This window comes from Chanodichthys erythropterus, chromosome 13 (genome assembly GCF_024489055.1).
Source record: "Chanodichthys erythropterus isolate Z2021 chromosome 13, ASM2448905v1, whole genome shotgun sequence".
NCBI classification, from domain to species: domain Eukaryota; kingdom Metazoa; phylum Chordata; class Actinopteri; order Cypriniformes; family Xenocyprididae; genus Chanodichthys; species Chanodichthys erythropterus.
The window spans coordinates 18,259,430-18,281,352 of record NC_090233.1 but is presented as its reverse complement, the minus strand read 5'-3'; the positions used below and the strand labels follow the sequence as shown (position 1 = coordinate 18,281,352).

Here is a 21,923-nt window from a genome sequence, read left to right as displayed (position 1 = left end):
AATAGAATATTCAGTTTGTACAGCATATAACTTATTATGTCTATGGAAAGTCCCCATAAAATTTGTCAGTCCAAACTGATGATGGATAACTGATTTCTGGCTAAACTAGCAGGTCGAAGTAATTTATTGCATAATATTGCATCAAACATATTCCAAAAAGCCCATGAGCACAACAGCTACTTGTTAGATTTGTTACAATGCAGTGTCTATATTTATATCAGCTATTAAGACCGAATATGTACTGCTGTACGTGATTTATAACATAAAGTAAATGATCTACGATGAAATCAGTCTGGGGGCTTTTAAATGACATCAATCTGACTGCATCAGTGTGGAGGTGTTTTGGTGAAGGTGCTTTAGGGCTGTTCTTCAGCTGTTCCTCCTATGATGCAGTCTAGACTAAAGGCCAAAGTAGCCTGTGCATCACACTGAGTGGGCGACTGCCATTTATTGTCAGAATATCAGTCTTTCACAAAAGCCAATTGGTTGCGTTCAACTGCATTCACTGATGTTCTGCATTCACTGAAGTTCATGTAAATCAACATTGTATGCTCAGAATGTTCTTATAAGTGTGGCAAATGTAGGGTTGTTTGCTGACAATAATCTATGACTAAGGCCCAATCCCAATCCTACCCCTAGGTAGGAAAGGACTAGGGTTGAAAATATTCCACTACTACACAATTACATGTCATCATATGTAGTCGCTAGCTCCTACGTCAAAGGAGATGCACCAATGTTTATCACAAACTTCCAAGATGCCGTCGTCAGCTGTATTTGGACTATGAAAACGTTGCTCATTTTCAGCTTGAAAATGTATGAACCATGAAGTTTCACCAGGAGTCTCTGGTTGATACAGAACATACAAGATTGGTGGATCATGTTGCAATAAGCATGAAACTGTAAGCACTGTTCGTTTACATCGTTGTAACACAGTTCGTAAATATGGGAAGAAGGAGGCGGGAACCGGCGAACATTCAACAAAAGTTTAATCTCAAAATAAACAAACAAAACGAAAGTAATGCTGGCAGACCCTCGCGGACGTCTGCCGGCCACCCAAACATAACAAAACCATAACATAAAGTCCAGGCCTGGTCCTCTCTCGTCCTCCACGGTCGTCGCTCCTCCTTTTATGCTCCCGGCACTCCTCCGTGAGAGACTCAAGGCCGGTGCGCCTCCCAGGTGATGCTTGTTATCACTTGCGTCACCGGCCTTGCGCCGTTCCCTCACGGCTCTCGCCCGCCCTGGTCGCCACATACACCCATCGCCCCTCGCAGGCCGGGGGGTACCCGGGGGGTACCTCTACTCCCCCCCGGGGCCTGTCTCGGCGGCCGCAGCACCTGGGGGTAAGGACAGACGAGACGAGAGAAAGGGAGACGGAAGCAAGGGGAGCGACAGGACGAGAGAGGGGAGAGAGGAAAAAGAGAAAAAAAAAATTCTTGGTCCGGTTCCCCGACACACTGCCACTCGGTCCTCAGCCTGCCAAGAGGCTCTTTCTCGCGGTGCCATGCGGTGGCACTGGACGCTCGGTGGACGGCCCGATCCTCGACCGCCTCCTGGCGGCCGGCGATGGCTCCTCCGACTGAGGGCAGCCGGCAGCGAGTCCCCCGTCCCCTGCTCCTCCCCTTCATGGCGGACGGCAGCAGGCTCCAGCCCACGGCAGACGGCGGCGACTCCTCCGCTCCCTCCAGGTCCAGGACGGCAGCCACCCCACCTCGTCCCAGGAGCACGGCATCCGGGTCTCCGTCCCACCTTTCACAAGGCTCCAGCACCACCGCCTCGGGCAGCCTCTCACGGTCTTCACTTCTGCGCTGCCCAAACTCCGCAGCACCGCGATCCCCCTCAGCAGCGAGGGCTCTCCGACAGCATGTCCCTCCTTCCTCCCGGGTTTCGGCACCAATGTAACGATGTTAGTAGATGTGGGAAGAAGGAGGCGGGAACCGGCGAACATTCAACAAAACTTTAATATAAAATAAACAAACAAAACGAAAGTAATGCCGGCAGACCCTTGCGGACGTCTGCCAGCCACCCAAACATAACAAAACCATAACATAAAGTCCAGGCCTGGTCCTCTCTCGTCCTCCATGTGTCACAGATCCCTTGTCTTCCTGGACTCCATATCCCATGATCCTCCTGTTTCATCACCTGCACTCACTTCCCTCGTCAGCTCCTCATCATCACAGATCACCTGCACCTGGACTCTATCATCTGCACTCCCTTTATAATGCACTCACTCCCTGCACTCCTTGTCCGTTCTCTGTTGTGTTAATGTGTATGTTCGGTGAACTCTGCCTGTGTTTATTAAAGATCATCTATTGTTTGTGGAAATCCGTATCTGCCTCATCTCTGCACCAGCAAACCGTAACAGAAGAACGGAATTTTAAAACGACTGGATTTTCCACAAGAAAGAGAATGGATACTTTCCTCTGCTCCCTGGCTCCAGCTTCTCCCATGCCTCTAACTTCCTTGACGGCCGGCGATCGCCTCATCGGGCTCCTACAGGTTGGTCGTTCGCTGGAGAGGTATGTGGAGGAGTTCGTTGAGCTTGCTTTTCTGACTGACTGGCCGGACGCTAATTTGATCGCCCTGTTTCTGGATGGACTGGATGACGACACTATCCGTTTAGATGAACCTGATTATTGTTTCTCCTTAAGCGAAACTATCAATTTAATTTTGTATTTGAATAATTCCAAATTCCTGGTAGAAAGGGTTCAGGATAAGTGTTTGTCTCCAGTCCCTCCAGAAACACGGTTGGCCAGGCCAGTAAGTCAACCTCCGTCCTCCTCCGCATACCCCTCCAGTGAACTCCCTTCCTATTCTACGCTGGACCCACACTCCTCCGCCGGGTCCAGAAGGCGGAGGAAGAGAAGAAAGACCAAGCCCTCTCCAGTTTTTGCTGAGCTCTCTCCACTTTCCCCCGAGCTCTCTCCAATCTCCACCGAGCCCTCTCCAGTCTCTGTCGAGCCCGCTCCTGTATCTCCAGAGCCCGCTCCTGTATCTCCAGAGCCCGCTCCTACCCTGTGCGAGCCGCCAGATCTGGACTGGCTTATTGACTTTTTTAACGAGCCCTCAGCTCCAGCCGCCGCCTACGAGCCCTCAGCTCCAGCCGCCGCCTACGAGCCCTCAGCTCCAGCCGCCGCCTACGAGCCCTCAGCTCCAGCCGCCGCCTACGAGCCCTCAGCTCCAGCCGCCGCCTACGAGCCCTCAGCTCCAGCCGCCGCCGCCGAGCCCTCAGCTCCAGCCGCCGCCGCCGAGCCCTCAGCTCCAGCCGCAGCCGCCGAGTCCTCAGCTCCAGCCGCCGCCGCCGAGCCTGCCGCTCCAGCCGCCGCCGCCGAGCCTGCCGCTCCAGCCGCCGCCGCCGAGCCTGCCGCTCCAGCCGCCGCCGCCGAGCCTGCCGCTCCAGCCGCCGCCGCCGAGCCTGCCGCTCCAGCCGCCGCCGCCGAGCCTGCCGCTCCAGCCTCCGCCGCCGAGCAAAGCTCTCCAGTCTCCGCCGCCGAGCAAAGCTCTCCAGTCTCCGCCGCCGAGCAAAGCTCTCCAGTCTCCGCCGCCGAGCAAAGTTCTCCAGTCTCCGCCGCCGAGCCAAGTTCTCCAGTCTCCGCCGCCGAGCCAAGTTCTCCATGCTCCACCGCCCTAAAGCCCACTCCTGCCCACAGAAACAATCCCTTCCTCAGACTTTTAAAGACTTGCCTTAAATTCCCCATGTATTTTTTGGGGGGGGGCCTAGTACCCGTTCCGGTACCTGTGGGTGGGGAACTCCTGGGCGGGGGTTCGGAAGCGCCAGAGCCCACCAGGGCTCCTGACCCTCCATGGCAGCCCGCTGCACCTGACCCTCCATGGCAGCCCGCTGCACCTGACCCTCCATGGCAGCCCGCTGCACCTGACCCTCCATGGCAGCCCGCTGCACCTGACCCTCCATGGCAGCCCGCTGCACCTGACCCTCCATGGCAGCCCGCTGCACCTGACCCTCCATGGCAGCCCGCTGCACCTGACCCTCCATGGCAGCCCGCTGCACCTGACCCTCCATGGCAGCCCGCTGCACCTGACCCTCCATGGCTGCCCGCTGCACCTGACCCTCCATGGCTGCCCACGGCTCCAGACCCGCCATGGTTCATGGATCCGCCCTGGAGACCTCCGTTCCTGTCCGCTCCTCTCCCTGCTCCTGCATGAGGTCTCCAGGGCGCCCGCCCCCCCTCCCGGTGTCTCCATCTACGGCGCGAGGTCGCGCCTACCGGGAGGGGGGAGTACTGTCACAGATCCCTTGTCTTCCTGGACTCCATATCCCATGATCCTCCTGTTTCATCACCTGCACTCACTTCCCTCGTCAGCTCCTCATCATCACAGATCACCTGCACCTGGACTCTATCATCTGCACTCCCTTTATAATGCACTCACTCCCTGCACTCCTTGTCCGTTCTCTGTTGTGTTAATGTGTATGTTCGGTGAACTCTGCCTGTGTTTATTAAAGATCATCTATTGTTTGTGGAAATCCGTATCTGCCTCATCTCTGCACCAGCAAACCGTAACACCATGGTCGTCGCTCCTCCTTTTATGCTCCCCGCGCTCCTCCTTGAGAGACTCAAGGCCGGTGCGCCTCCCAGGTGATGCTTGTTATCACTTGCGTCACCGGCCTCGCGTCGTTCCCTCGCGGCTCTCGCCCGCCCTGGTCGCCACAATCGTGTTCACATATTCACATATTCATGGACGTAGCAAGAAAGCAATGTGTTGATACCAGACATGTGGTAAAAGATAAGGACATGGTATGCTTTCAAGTCACTGGGCATCAGACATGAAAATATGTTGTGGGACTAATGTTCATTCAACTTTAGCGATTTTTTTGGTTTTGTTTTGTTTTTGCAAATGTTCTTTGAAGAAAATGACCATTAACAACAAGTTTGAATGTAACATAAAACAAATGATTATTTGTCATTAAAATCCTTATTAATGCCAAAAAATACTTACATTTATGGATCTCCTTGTTCGTTTGGGCAGCCATGTTGCCAGTGTAGCTGGTGTATGCAGGGAAATTTCTTGTACCCCTTTGTTTGAAGTGGGGTCCCCGAAAAATCTTCGTATGAAAGGCTATCTGGCCCTTCCCCATAACTCTACCCCTCCAACCAAAAGAGAATCGAGACACCCCTACCCCTTCACGTGAACATGCAAAACAGAGGAGTTGGGGAAAGGGTAGGGGTAAGGGGTAAAAATGGGATTGGGCTTAAATGTCAAGCTTATTGTATACTACTGCACAGCAACACCCTTGCAACCACCCACAACACCATAGCAACAACACAGCAACATGTTAGAAACCACTCCGAACACCTTAGCAATTGCATAGCAACAACCTGGCAACCTTTGCATGGTATCAATTTTCTTTAGATAATGCTAAAATCTAGCTCGTATTATGTCCACCTGGATACTTGTCAAAATCTGGAGAGAGAAAGAGAGAGAAGAAAACTTTTGTTATGAATGCAATCATCAGTGTGTTTTCCAAAGGATCCATTATGATATGTTGACATACTTCTCCAAATAAAAGATTGTGGTAGTGCTGCAAATTAGACCTCTGGCTTGACAATTAAATTAGCTGGCATTGTTGAAGCCCTGGCTGTCGAATGTGATAAGCTGTTTTAATGAAGGTAGCGAAAGAAAGAGCAAAAGCGCAAGAACGTGTGTATGTGTGTGTGTGTCACACGGCTCAGCGAGTGTGAAGAGATGTCTCAGAGGTTAGCCAGAAGAGCTATTCAGTGGAGGGGGAGACATGCTGCTTAGTGGAGGTGGAGATTTCAATCCTCTCATTAGAGCTTGAGTAATTTTCCCAAGAACAGAAAATAAAACCACTTGCATTTAATCTCATGTTATACTGCCATCTCATATTACACAGTGCCAACAGATTATTCTATGCTTGTATATAATCTAGTTTCTGTGGAACATATTAAGTTGGTTCGTCAGATTACATTTCAGTTTTGTAAAAAACAATTAAAGGAACAGGTTTTCTGTATCATAAACAGAATCTTGATATTCAACAATGTTTTTGATCTGCCTGCATTGACACCATTGTATGCAAACTGAACTACGCTGGATGATGACATCACTGTTTTCTCCAGAGCTGCTGTATACATGAATGAACTAAATTAATAACTAATGATTTTTACAATGCAATGAATCAATACTGAACTTACTTAAGCTGGACAATGACACTACTTTCTTCTGCTTTACAGCCAGAGTTATGTTCCCTCTATCACTGTAAAGCTGCTTTGACACAATCTGCATCGTAAAAAGCGCTATATAAATAAAGGGGACTTGACTTGAATGTGATTGTGAGTGCAGGATATAGGTTTCACACAAAAATGAATATTCTGTCTTCTTCATTACTCTTTTGTTGTTCCAAGCCTGTATGATTTTCTGTTTTTCAAAAAGAAGATGTTTTTAACACTTGTGCGTTAATTTAAAAAAACTTACACATAGGTCCAAAGAGGACAAAAATGTCCATGTCCAAAAACTTGAAGTAAAAAAGATTAAAAAGTGAAATAAGAAATTTATGAAAATGATTTATAAACATTATTTTATATAATATATATTTCATGAAACATGTTGAACACTAAAACTGCTAGAAAATCAAAGCCATAAATCTAAAGAGGTGTGTTTGATATCTCAACAAATTAGCTTTCAGTAAGATTTTGTTTGGGCAAAATCATGCGCATACACACATAATTTCTTAATACAAACATATAAACCACACTCTGACATCCACACCAACACACCCCCACAATTATAGCCACATAATTTATCCAGTTGGCTCTATAATATGCAGAAGCAGGAAACAGGAATGAAGTTAGTATTTGTTTTATAGGCCAAACCTGAGAAAAAAAAATAGTAACATTTTTAATTTTGAAGCCTTGCCAACAGAATGAAAGCATATTAACAAAGACTGCATTATTTTATAGTTACATGGTTAACAATTGCATTTTCAATGGGGATATTTTTTTGTCCTTAAGGTCCTGAGACTATTTTGTGTACTTGGTGTAAAATGGATTTATCAAAAGAAATGGGGCTGAAATTGTAAAATTCCAATAAAAATACACACAAAATGTATGCAGTTGGCATTAACACAGGCAAAATGATAAAAAAACAAAAACAAAAAACAGAAAGAAAAACTGAAAAAGACAAAAATGTCCATAAGGATGCACAAGGGTTAAGAATGATACCATTGCCTGTGGCAACATTTCTGCAGAATAATATTATGTGGGTTCTTGTGCATTTTACAACCCTTTCAAAGTGAAATGTCTAATAAGTGTTGCTAAAAGCGGGTTCAGTTATATCCGAAACAACTTTTATTACATTGGTTGTACCACAGCAGTTGAAAAACTAAAGGTTAATGATCTATCATATTTAAAAAATAATGGGTCGCCTACACTAAAATTAACCGATTGTGTTAACAAAAGCAGAGATTTGCTGATGGAGCAATGACGGTTTAACTTGCTTCTACAAGTCATAGATCTCTTTTATTGAACATTTGCAAGTGCAGTGTTGTACTAGGTAAGCTACCAAGCAAGTTTACTAAAATATACATTTGAAGCTGGTTATGTGATGATTAATCAATTTAATGAATAAAATGAAAACCAATACATTTTGTTGGTGTTTTGCTGCCACTACTGTTCATTTCAGCTTGAAATTGCAGTATGAGGCACGTTTTTCCATTGAGCAGTGGTGTATAAAGTACTTGAAAACCATACTTGAGTAAAATGACTTTGGTAGAAGTTAAAGTCACTGTTTAGAATGTTACTTGAGTAAAAGTATATGATATTTTTTGTACTTAAGTATGAAAAGTAAAAGTACAAGTAAATGTAAAATATAAAAGGAGCAAAATATTAAAAACTGTTCTATACACAGTTTGAGCAGCAAGATTGTGTTCAGTTTTAACTCTCTTACATTTGGTTCTTTGAATTAAAGGTGCCATCGAACGTTTTTTTACAAGATGTAATATAAGTCTAAGGTGTCCCCTGAATGTGTCTGTGAAGTTTCAGCTCAGAAATAGATTTTTTAAAATAATTTTTTTAACTGCCTATTTTGGGGCATAATTAGAAATGCGCCGATTCATGCTGCGGCCCCTTTAAATGCTCACGCTCCCCGCCCACGGAGCTCGCGCTTGCCTTAAACAGTGCATAAACAAAGTTCACACAGCTAATATAACCCTCAAAATGGGTCTTTACAAAGTGTTCGTCATGCATGCTGCATGCATACATCGGATTATGTGAGTGTTGTATTTATTTGGATGTTTACATTTGATTCTGAATTAATTTTAGACTGTGATCCGTGGCTAACGGCTAATGCTACACTGTTGGAGAGATTTATAAAGAATTAAGTTGTGTTTATGAATTATACAGACTGCAAGTGTTTAATAATGAAAATAATGACGGCTCTCTTGTCTCCGTTAATACAGTAAGAAACGATGGTAACTTTAACCACATTTAACAGTACATTAGCAACATGCTAACGAAACATTTAGAAAGACAATTTACAAATATCACTAAAAATATCATGATATCATGGATCATGTCAGTTATTATCGCTCCATCTGCCATTTTTCGCTATTGTTATTGCTTGCTTACCTAGTCTGATGATTCAGCTGTGCACAGATCCAGACGTTAATACTGGCTGCCCTTGTCTAATGCCTTGATCATGAGCTGGCATATGCAAATATCAGGGGCGTACATATTAATGATCCCGACTGTTACGTAACAGTCGGTGTTATGTTGAGATTCGCCTGTTCTTTGGAGGTCTTTTAAACAAATGAGATTTATATAAGAAGGAGGAGTTTGAGACACACTGTATGTCATTTACATGTACTGAACTCTTGTTATTCAACTATAGATAAATTAAAGATAAATTAAATTTTTAATTCTAGGGCACCTTTAAAAAAATATCTAAATGTTTATTGTAATTTTTAAATATAAAAATACTAATATATTAATTATACATTGAACGTTCATGTTTTATTAAACTTATTTAATGTTATAAATGGACTCTTATTATAGTGTTATCATTTCATATAAATCCAAACAGTCATGCTTAAAAATGACCATCTTTCCACACAAAGGCATAGCATGGGTCTATTATATGTATACTTTCACACATTATTTCCCTCTATTTTAGAAAACTTGATGATTATCTAATCAAAATATGTGTTATAGTGCCGATAAAAGAAGAACTGAAATCGAATACATTTCTGATTTGTTATGTTTCTGTCGCTGCATGATGAGAATACAGTTTAAATATGCAACTTCGCTGGATAATGAATGCATAAAAGCAAACAAATGTATATAAACTAATGCAAATGAATGGTAACAAACGTGACATTGTTTTAACCGCTTGAGATGTATAACATACCGTTTTGTTGTCCGTTTTAAATCCGTTTTTGAAGTGTCCCGCTCTGTGCAGCGCGCAGCCTCACGTCACATGTCAAAACAAACTCTATGAGGCATCAGTGATAGTCTTATTTCACCTCTAGAGGTTGCTCTCATACAGTATAATGACAGCACACTCTTCTCAGCCGCTCCAGCCATGAACGCAACCCGGAAAATGAAATCAACCGCGGTTGTGCTAGCACTTGTTTGCACATGCTTGCTTGCAGTCTGTGTTCTTCCAACTTTATTCTGTAGTAAGTAATGAAAATGCTTTGGGAAAATGTATCGGAGTAAAAGTATACATTTTATTTAGGAAATGTAGTGAAGTTAAAGTAAAAGTTGACAGAAATATAAAAACTCAAGTAAAGTACAGATTCTCCCAAAAAATACTTAAGTACTGTAACGAAGTATTATTACTTTGTTACATTACACAACTGCCAATGAGCATATGTTGCAACCAACACTTAGACATTTCTCAGAATATCTTCTTTTATGTTCCATAGAAGAAAGGAAGTCGGTAACACTTTTTGATGGTCCCTTTTGAACATTATGTTGACTATGAGTAACTTTGCAATTACATGTCAACTAACTCTCATTAGAGTATTAGTAGACTTTTTGCTCAATATCTGCTAACTCTTTATTGTTATGTTCCCCCAACAGACATTCTACTGACTATAAGTAACTTTGCAACTACATGTCAACTTATTCTAACCCTACCCCAACCAGTCTACTAATTAGGGCTGTCCTTGACTAAAGATGTTTCTGGTCGACTTGTAGTCGTTCATTTAAAGCGAATAGTCGACTAATCGCACATTTATTAATAAACGATTTAAATCATAATAAAGAGCATTTAATGCCTACATATCCTAATCAGATTTTACAGATTCAAAAGATGTATTACTCTTATCTATATGACCAAAAATGACTTAAGTATTTTAAGTGTTTTAAAAGTTGTTAAAGTGTTAAAAACAGTGTTTTAAAAGTATTTTTAACACACTAATGAGAGTTAGCAGTAGGTGCAATTTTACTCATAGTCAAAAGAATGTGTTAAAGGGACCATCAGAATAAAGTGAAACCAGAAAGTCATACGATGACAGAATTTTCGTTTTTGGGTGGCTGTTCCTTTAAGGGTAGTGTGCACATTTCATGACCATGAATAAACAATGTTATGGTCTCTGAGTGTGTGTGTGTTGTGGCCATGACAACTTATATTGTTGACAACCACTATGATACCCGTTATCTCAGTTTAAACAGGCAGTCTGCATCGTTTGCCATCTGAATTGCATTCAAAGACTATGATCAATGTAACAGTGAGACCGAGTCCTTCTCTGATTGTGTACATGTGTTAATTTCAAACCACTGTACAAAACGACAGTACAATATCACCTCCCTGATTAATTATTCAATCCCCCTTACTGAAAAATGGCAGCCTATAAAGAGATTAGCCAAGAAATCCCATCTGTATTTTTGGAATATTGTGATGATTGCATAGCAATCATTTCCCTACTAAACTAATAACACGGCTGTTTAATATTAATTTTAATATCTGTTTGTATCCTGTAATTCTCCTGGAGGTGTTGTTTAAAATAAATACAGTCTCAGAGTTGGAATTAGACTTTTCTACCAATTTTAAATATATAATTTTAAATAATATTCTAAGTAGGACTGGTGTTAAATGTTCCTTAGAATTAAAAATTGAATTTATCTTGGCATTGTTGAATAACAAGAGTTCAGTACATGGAAATGACATACAGTGAGTCTCAAACTCCATTGTTTCCTCCTTCTTATATAAATCTCATTTGTTTAAAAGACCTCCGACGAACAGGCAACTCTCAACATAACACTGACTGTTACGTAAAAGTCGGGGTGTACGCCCCCAATATTTGCATATGCCAGCTCATGTTCAAGGCATTAGACAAGGGCAGGACGTTTGGATGTGTACAGCTGAATCATCAGACTAGGTAAGCAAGCAAGGACAATAGCGAAAAATGGCAGATGGAGCAATAATAACTGACATGATCCATGATATCATGATATTTTTAGTGATATTTGTAAACTGTCTTTCTAAATGTTTCGTTAGCATGTTGCTAATGTACTGTTAAATGTGGTTAAAGTTACCATCGTTTATTACTGTATTCACAGAGACAAGAGCCGTCGTTATTTTCATTTTTAAACACTTGCAGTCTGTATAATTCATAAACACAACTTCATTCTTTATAAATCTCTCCAACAGGGTAGCATTAGCCGTTAGCCACAGAACACAGCCTCAAACTCATTCAGAATCAAATGTAAACATCCAAATAAATACAATACTCACATAATCCGATGTATGCATGCAGCATGCATGACGAACACTTTGTAAAGATCCATTTTGAGGGTTATATTAGCTGTGTGAACTTTGTTTATGCTGTTAAAGGCAAGCGCGAGCTCCGTGGGCGGGGAGCGTGAGCATTTAAAGGGTCCGCAGCATGAATCGGCTCATATTTAATGATGCCCCAAAATAGGCAGTTAAAAAAATGAATTAAAAAAAATCTATGGGGTATTTTGAGCTGAAACTTAACAGACACATTCAGGGGACACCTTAGACTTACATTACATCTTGTAAAAAAATGTTTGATGGCACCTTTAATGTCAGTAAATAATGAACACAATTAATGCTCCTTCCATTTTTTTTTCCAATTCCTGAAGTAGCTATGCCAATATCTTTTCCCCACATTCTTTGGCTAGCATTACAGCTGTCTGTCACTTCGCAAGAGCTTATAGATTATTGACAGAGACAGAAACATCACCAAACACACCATTTAAAAGGTACATTTAAAGTAGGTTTATGTTAAAGTTTATACAATTAGAAGTTGTTATAATATTTTAATGTTCTATATTTGCAGTTTAAGCCTGGTTTTCAAGTATACAGTAATGTTGAATGACAATAATTGCTAATTTTATCATGCTCAGTTTCCTTGTGGAATGTGTCATGAAATCTTAGAATTACAGCCGGGATTACTTCCTCTCTTTTGGACTGTCACTATCTTGGTTTTTCTATCTCTGCTTCCCTTTAATGAAGAGCAGTAATGTGGAACTTGCACAGTGCATAGAGCTATATTCTGAATCATCCATCTGTAAAATCCATCGGCTTTCTCTGCATGATGCATGATGACTGGAGCATCTTACACATGCTGTATCTCGGCTGGATAAGGATGTCATATTATGCCAGAAGGCATGAAGAATCCAATTCTTTGCTGTATATAATATCTGCAGAAGATCATTAAAGGAACTGCATCAAGTGTTTTCTCTCACAGGCATGTTTTCTGCTGTTTTCGCTGGTGCTGTGAGCTGACTGTGCCCAATAGGGCTCTCGCACTGATTCAGGCAGCTGCTGTAGGAATCTGGAGCTCTCAGCCTCGTGATAATGTGTAGTGACAGGAAATCATCTCTGCACTCAAGACTTCCATCTGCTGTTCTGAACGGGGAAATGGCTTAGTTATTAGTGGTCTGTTCTGTCAGATGCTTTGCTGTGAATTCTCTAACTTTGCCGTGCTTTTTTGAATTTGTGTAACATTTGTTTGCTTGCCTTCGGATAATTTGTGATTAACAGCAGAAAAGAATAATCTGGAAATAAAACATATAGATAATGTGTTTTATAAACAATCTACCACAGTTATTAGTAAGTTATATATAATCTTCAGCATAGAATGAGTTTAAGGAGCTTTTTTTTTTGATGATTTAGTTTCAGTCAAATTATTATTTTTTTTATTTACAGCTGGTAATGTGCATTTGTCAATACAAATTTTCAAACCCCCTTAGACAGTCAGCACAACAGCTGGACTAAATTGTGAACATTTTTTTTTATTGTTTTATTGAAATAAATTCAGAGACCACATTCTACAATATTCATGAAATTGTTTCTTACCCAAACTCAGCATTAGCAAAACTTTATTTATGTATCTATGTCCCATTTTCACAGTTTAATTTACATTTCTGTTCGAAAACATAACAGTAAATTCATATTAATTACACAAAAATGTGATTCACAAACTATATTATTCAAAACCATATTGTTCGTAAAGCATATTGGTGTGTAATTAATATGAATTAACTGGTAAAATAAATGTCTAAAATAAATATTTATTTTTATTTTAATAATTATTATATTTGTCATCCGCAGAAGAAAGAAAGTAAACAACAAGAAGCCAAGTAAATGTTTCATTTTTGGGTGAACATCTCTTTAATATCAAGAGATTGTATCACCAAAGACACATAGTGCAGCAGAATCAGAAAGAGCTTTATTGCCAAGTACACACACACAAGGAATTTGTCTTGGTGACAGGAGTTATCAGTGAAGAAGGAAATAAAATGTAGATGACACATTCTCAAGTAGATGAGAATTGTAGCCAAATAAAAAAAGCTGCATTGACTAGCATGTTTCTATATGTGTACAGGTAAATGTACAATGTTGGATGGGGATATGTAGTATGTTGTACAGTATTAAAGCATAAAAGGAATTGGAGCAAGTGTTAGAGGTTATTAAAGGTTTTTTTTATGTTGGAGTTACAATGCAAAAAGGCACATACAAATGTGTAAAATACACATTAAAAAACTTGTAATTTACTCTAGTAACATACTGCAGTGCATGAAACATGATAAAGTAATCCATAAAGGTACTTGTTTGTAGTCATCATTCATCATGTAACATCATGTAGTGTTTTAAGGTCATTGTTAATTGAAGGTATTTCTACATGTTAAAGGGTTAGTTCACCCAAAAATGAAAATTCTGTAATTTATTACTCACCTTCATGCCGTTCCACAGCTGTTGTAATCCGATGGCTCAGTGAGGCCTCCATAGGGAGCAATGACACTTCCTCTCTCAAGATCCATAAAGGTACTAAAAACAGATCAGAAATCAGTGCTTCAAAACACTGCTTCAGGAAGCTTTGGAGCACAATGAATCAGTGTATCGAATCTGCTGTTCGGAGTGCCAAAGTCATGTGATTTCAGCAGTTTGGCAGTTTGACATGCGATCCGAATCATGATTCGATACACTGATTAATTTATGCTCTGATGCTTCATGAAGCAGTGTTTTGAAATCGGCCATCACTAAATAAGTCGTTATTTTGTTTTTTTGGCACACCAAAAATATTCTCGTTGCTTTATAATATTAATATTGAACCACTGTACTCATATGAACCGATTTAAATATGTTTTTAGTACCTTTATGGATCTTGAGAGAGGAAGTGTCATTGCTCCCAATGAACCATCGGATTTCAACAAAAATATCTTAATTTGTGTTCCGAAGATGAATGAAGGTCTTACAGGTGTGGAGCGGCATGAGGGTGAGTAATAAATGACAGAATTTTCATTTTTGGGTGAACTAACCCTTTAATGGGTGAGAGTTTTCCTCTGTTATGGCAGAAAAAAAGTTAGACATAAGAGAATATATTGTGAATTACATTTTTGCACTATTGGCTAATTGATTTGGATAACTGACACATAAAATCCTAAAATCAAAATTTTTTATTGGGGTGAGAAAAACATTTAGTACTATGTACTATGTTCTAAATATTCTCTGAAAGGTCTTCACACAATTTGATTCACAAGTAAATTTATCTTGTTTTAATGATATTTTGATATTTTTTCTGGAAAATTTGCAGTGAACTTTTAACTAGATTAGCTAAAACTGATTGAAAAAAAATCTGGTTAGTGACGTGAATGTCTAGATTCAGCTCATTGAATGTTTGCCTCACACCCCCCTGAGTTCATAAAAATCAATAATTCTCTGACAGTAACCATAATGCAGATTTCACCAAGTGCAACATGTTACTAGATCAACATCCTTGTTGATCCTGGAACAACATTCCATTCAACCAATCAGATTTGAGTGCCAAGTTTAAAGTTTATGTGAAATTTACACTTGCAACCAGGCTTAGGTGCTTCTACATCATTCTTATTCACCTACATCTCACTCTGATTTAAGGGATAACTTATGGGTAGGGTTAGGTTTAGGGGGTAGGGTACATTTTCAGACAGGAATATTGTTCCAGGATCAACAAAGTATGTTAACCCAGGAATGCATCTAACTCGGAAAAATCAGGACGTAGAATAATAACACTCCCTGCATCCCAATGTGCATACTATCCACCCTATCCGCCCTAAATAGTATGGAATATTACTAGTGTCACATACTATTTAGGATGGATAGTATGCACATTGAGATGCAGACACTGTCTCAGGGAGGATTGAGAAAAATGTATATTGCTCTTCCTCTGACCACAGGGTGTCACTGTGATATTTCATTGGTGGAATCCCCTGCCTACTGTTCTCATAATCTAGTGTTACATAATCGTCATCCTCAGTGCAGAGACTGAATAAGAACAGAGAGTCCCACTCAGGCGGTGGGCCGTACTCTGTATTCGTGAAGATTTCATGACTTTGCTCACAGCTGTGTGTTTATGTTTGGTTTCCACTGCATGTGCTGTTATAATGTAGATAAAAGGTGTGGTTTCTGAAGAAAAAAAAAATATGTTGGCCTACAGTAGGTATTAGTAAGCCTATAAACAGTACTCTAAAGGAAAATTCTACCTTTAGGACAGTACACATAAAGAGTGTCATGATGAAAAAGAATATACAGTTCATCAAATCAGTGCTGAACTGTAATTGAAAAATCAATTATATTAAAAGTAAAACCTTAATGTGCTTCTGATCTAACATGTCTCATTGATTCAGTTTAACAGTGTGATCAGTAAACCCCACAACAACTATACAAATACACATAATTTTACTTGATTTGTTGAGGATGTCTGTGATATGTTTCAGTGGACTAAATGGGATAAAACCCTTACAGTGTCCTAGAAACCACCTAGTCACCATAGAAACCACATAGCATCACACTAACAACCACCCAGAACACTTTAGCAACTGCATAGCAACACCCTGACTAGAGACCAGAATATCTTACAACTTACAAGGATGGGCTCTTTTAAAGGGATAGTTCACCCAAAAATAAAAATGTAATGTTTATCTGCTTTTACCCCCAGGGCATCCAAGATGTAGGTGACTTTGTTTCTTCAGTAGAACACAAATGATGATTTTTAACTCCAACCGTTGCGGTCTGTCAGTTTTATAATGCGTGGCAATAGGAACTCCATCTATAAGAGTCAAAAAAACATGCAAAGACAAATCCAAATTAAACCCTGCAGCTCGTGACGACACGAAATGATTGGTTTGTGTGAGAAACCGAAGAGTATTTATATAATTTTTTACCTCTAAAACACCACCATGTCCAACTGCCTTGCGCATCCGGTTGGTGAGGTCTGACAATGCGTTCTGATGATGGAAGTGATCTCTCGCACTTATACTTCAATGAATGTGAGCGATCCCTTCCGTTGTCAGAGCGCGTTCAGACCTAACCAACCGTATGCACAAGGCAGTTGGACATAGTGGTGTTTTAGAGGTAAAAAATTATATAAATACTGTTCGGTTTTTCACACAAACCAATTTTTTCGTGTCATAGGACATCAATGTGTCGTCATGAGCCGCAGGGTTTATTTTGGATTTGTCTGTGCATGTTTTTTTGTTTTTTTTACTCTTATAGACGAAGTTCCCATTGACATGCATTATATGACTGACAGACTGCAACGGTTGGAGTTAAAAATCATCATTTGTGTTCTACTGAAGAAACAAAGTCACCTACATCTTGGATAGCCTAGGGGTAAGCAGATAAATGTCAAATTTTCATTTTTTGGTGAACTATCCCTTTAACTCTGGCAAGTAGCAACTACACAAAACACCACAACAATGTGCTAACAACCACTCAAAATATTTTAGCAATGCATAGCAACACCCTGGCATTTAGCTAGAGGCCAGAATATCTTAGAAATAAATTGGGGATGGGCTCTTTTAAGTTGGGCAAGTAAGCAACACCAGAACCATTCGCAACACCCTAGCACAGAGGTCTTCAACCCTGCTCCTGGTGACCCACTGTCCTGCTAAATTTATTTCCACACCTGCTTGTGATCCTGAAGAGCTTGATTAGCTGGTTCAGGTGTGTTTGATTAGGGTTGGAGCTAAACTCTGATGGCGGCAAGTTAAATCAGCATTTTGTTCAGAAAATTTTATACGGTGCTCATTATGTTACTGTCTGAACCTTAAATTAACACTCAACTGTCCCATTAAAGTTACTCTAGTGTAAATCTCAGGTTTGTTACACATTTATTTGCACACAATAGCTATTTAGTTACCAATAAAGAATAGGCCTAAATACAATTTAATCTAAAAAAAAAAAAAAAAAAAAAAAAAAAAAATCTCATTTTTTTCTTTACAAATCTTTTATGTGTTGCAGTGGCAGACAGACTTTCGTTTGGATAAACTGTTGAATTTGTTTTAAAAAAATTATTTTTCTAACAAAAATGCAGATTATGTTGTTGTTCACGGAAGTGCATTACTTATACAGCCCATTATCTTCACCTTTCATCTCTCCATTGATTTCATACCGGAAAGGCTGTATTATTCAGCATTATTAAAATGTGTGGCTAAGCTTGATGTCTTGGTTTTGATATGGTAATGTGATTCGGTACAGACACACTTCTGAGCCGGACCTGCGCAGTTGAAGCTGTAGGCTGGAGAATCTTGAGACCATATTGAGCACTAAAGATTCCACGCGCTTCTTCAGTGTGTGATTACTCTCATCGACGTCGTGAGCGCGATACGCGCGTCCCGTAGCAGGTGTATTTACGGATGCGACGCGCGGTAAAGTGAAGCATGAACTCGCGCTGACAGTCCCTGTACATCTCTGCTGGTAGTAACTTGTGAGCCTGAAGAATGGCAGGTGCCAAAAGAACCGAGTCGCCGTCCGAAATCGACCCGGACGGGAAGAACGAAACCAGGAAATCCTTCGAGCACATTTGGCTGAATTCGGCGGTGCCGGTTCGGACGATGGGTTCTTTTGAGAGCGATGCTGGCCAAAGGTACCGCAGTCCCGTTTCAAGCAGCATGTGCGTGAACACTGTTTGATAACAAAACTGCAGCATCCTCCAGCACGCGCCACATACACTGAGAATAATTCGAAACGAATGCGCTTAATGGCTATTTATGATAGACGAAATTATCAAAAAACATATATTTCTTGTTTAGTGGAGCTTGCATGTTAAAGTTGGCGATTTTGTTCAAGTAGTCTTTAGCGAATTACATAAGTGCATCTTTTGATCATCTAATAGCCTACAGGAATGTCATATCTGCTGATTATGCCTTAGCAATATTAATCTGCCCCAAAGACTATAAAAGCCACTTAAAACGTTTAGCTATAGTTAATATGACTGACAGGAGGGTGCTGCATCCAGTAGAATAGCTCTATATTACATTAAGAAATTAAACTGAGGGTTGTAGATATTCATTTTATATTGTAGCCCTAATGCAACAAGAAGTTCAGAAAGCTGGACTAATAGAAACCTCTAATAATTTTGTGTGTCAAATACTCTTTTGACAGTCAAATATGATGCTTTGTGTGAAGCGCATTGTGCCTTTATAGACAAATTATGTACCTGTGGCTGTTAAAGAGCCGGTGAACAAGCAAAAGGATGTATTTTCATTGTCACGTTTGCTCTGTGTGGCATTATATATCATATTAATATATTTAATATGTATTTATTTCATTAATAGACCCCCATCCATTTATTTTGAATGCATGTCTTATTTTACATCTCATTGTTAAATATTGTTGGATCCAACTGACAGATGAGCTTAACTATATTAATGAGTTTAAATAATACAACCCTATGATCATATAATGCTGTTATGATTGTTGACTGAAGTTCCTTTGCCTAACAGACACCTGAGGCACACTATCACTTATTAAAGTGGAATAAATCAATATCTCAATCTCAATGCAATTATCATCTCAATATGATGATGCTTTCATTATGGTTTTGTTAGGCAGATTAATCATTCAAAGTGTTTTTCTTTATTCTTAGTCCGCACCCAGCTCTCATCTCACTATACAGCAGTTCTTTCAATGTGTGCTGAAGCTCTATGGACCTAATGCAGCCTTCTGCAGGGCTGGTTTCATATCTGTTCAATGATGTCCTCTAATGTAATCCACTCCAACTTCCCATTCAGCCTATTGCCCTTTTGTGTATTGCGATAATGGTGCACAAAGGCACTTGTGTTCGCAGTTGAGCTGAATATGAGAGATGAGCAATGAGAGAGCTGTAGAGTTGTGCAAAAATGTCAAAATAGTTTTTATAAGTAGCACACAGAGAGAATTGGTTGTTGGTTATGTCTTTTTTGATGCTTCTTTGAATTTACCAATATCATTATGTTTTATTGCATGTATAACCTGCAGTATAATACTGTCTTCTAGACTTTGATTCTCTTGCATTACCTTATTGAAATTCTGTAATAGTGGAAATGGAGATTTTTAATTTCAGACTTCTTGTTGTGATGTCTAAACCCATAAACCTGTGAAACCCTAAAGGTAAACGGTCCAGAGGTGTTGGTGGCCAGCAGTGTTTAATAGCATTTATTGGTTGTATAAATTAAATATGATGTTAATATATCCTTTGAGTCCTCCAGGGCATGAAAGGAGGAAATATGTCCCTCTGTCTCTCTATTGATCCACTCAGTGGATGCCTAAACAACATTGTATAATAGGCAAGTCTTTCCTGGCATTAGTTGCCAAGGGCAGACTATAGGGCAAAAGTTTACACAAGGATGAATAGGTGTGTCAATAAACTGTCTTTCTTACCATCATGATGTCCATTAAAAATAAATAATTGCAAAAACAGAGTAAATACAGAGTAAAATAGAATAGGAGTTGCCTAGATTTGCTCATAAAATTTAACGTCACTTTCAGGTCATTCTATGTTATGTACAGAGCCCTAAAGGGACATGGTGAAGGAAAAAATATGAAATGGGAGGAAAAAAATCAATGTTTTTGGTGTCAATGTTTTTGCGTTCTCTCACAAAATGTTTGCGTTCCCTCTAGAAACTTTGCATTAGCTCGCAAAGAACCCAAAGGTTTTTTGAGCAAGCGCAAAGTTTTGCGGGGAAGCGCATTAACGTTTGAGAGCGAATGCAAAAGTGCAAATAGTGTCCTTTATTGGCAAACGCTATTCACACTAGCTCTGCCCACCAATGTCTGGTTGGGCCACTCAAGTTTTAAAAAAGACGTGCAAAACTCGATGTTTTCAGTGGCGCAGCAGTAAGGCTTGGCTTTTAACGCAATTGACCCCGTGTTTGAATCTGCCTTTTGCCGAGCTCACATTTATTTTCAATAAAAATGAAAATAATATTCTGAAAGTGAAAATAAACTGCGAACGAGTGTTTAATAATATTAAAAGTGTTTATTGGGTAGGGTTAGGGGAAGATATAGGAAATAAGGTAGCATCCATTTAATACTTTTAATAAGTATGATAGGGCTGCAATAACGAATCGATAAAATCGATAAAATTCGATTATTAAAAGAGTTGGCAACAAATTTCATTATCGATTCATTGTATCGCGCGACTATTACGCCTCTCAGTAAGACGCGGAGATAAAAAGCACGGTTGAGCGGGAGGCAGAGCGGAGCAAAAATAAATAGATAAATAGCAGAGCGGAGGTAGAGGAAAGACCATCAGAGAGTAAGCAAGTTTGTGAATATTTTAAATAAACAAGGAAAAACTAAATAATAGCGATCCATCTGTCATACAGTGTTATTGTGGCTGCGTTCAGCGCTCGTGACACGCAAGACGCGTCGCTATGGAAACATTAAAGGCAAACGTTCTAAAATAACGGTCGCCTTAAAACTCACTCTGGGGGGACAGTTATTATTTTAAACTCAGGCTCGAAAGGGTTAATATTAATCAAACAACAAAAGACAGAGAAAATCACTTACTGCTCTTTAGCTTTAATAAGGATTTATTATATATTAATTATATTTAATCCATAAGGAATGTTGTATGCAAGTTGTTATAAAGAATGCATATATCATTCATTGAAAAGAAGACATTGTGTTCTTCTTTAGGAGGAGTGGTTTTATTGAATTATAAGATAATATTTTTTTTATGTCACAGCAGTTAAATCTGTGTCTGTATTGCATGTTCAAATTTTAATGTTATTCATATTAATAGGTTAATACAGTATACGTTTTCTCCAGGAGTATATAATGGGTTTGGAAATTTTAGAGAAATTCTTAATGCATTACAATTTAACTAAACCCGTTAGATTTAGTCAACTAAAATCTTGTGATATTTAGTCAACTACTAAAACAATTCAAATGACTAAAACATGATTAAAACTGAATGGCATTTTAGTCAAAAGACTATGACTAAAACTAAATAAAAATTTGCTGTCAAAATTTACACTGATCTGTTGTCATGTATTTATTCTGTGCTTTGTCCCATATCGGTTATTGTTGACAAATATATTTGGGAGTGAGTGAGTGGGTGAGTGTAGTGTAGAGAAGAAGTTCAAACAAATCCTGTTAAGTTTTCTGATTTGTATTTTTCTTTATTTAAAAAAAAAAAGATGTATTGTTCTGACAGCTCAGGTCCCTTTAAA

The 21,923-nt window shown here is 39.9% G+C and overlaps 1 protein-coding gene across 5 annotated transcripts in view; it reads left to right on the top strand.

Annotated features, from left to right (window-relative positions):
• kcnt1b (potassium sodium-activated channel subfamily T member 1b) overlaps positions 1–21,923 on the top strand; it is a 107,128-nt gene that overhangs the window by 6,942 nt on the left and 78,263 nt on the right. The window contains exon 1 of one of the 5 annotated variants that reach the window (XM_067405780.1): positions 18,288–18,352. The exons of the other annotated variants lie outside the window; for them this stretch is intronic. Within the exon in view, the coding sequence (XP_067261881.1) occupies positions 18,321–18,352 (32 nt within the window). The 5' untranslated portion in view covers positions 18,288–18,320. Of the gene's footprint in view, positions 1–18,287; positions 18,353–21,923 lie in introns of those variants that run through there. 5 annotated transcript variants of the gene reach the window in all.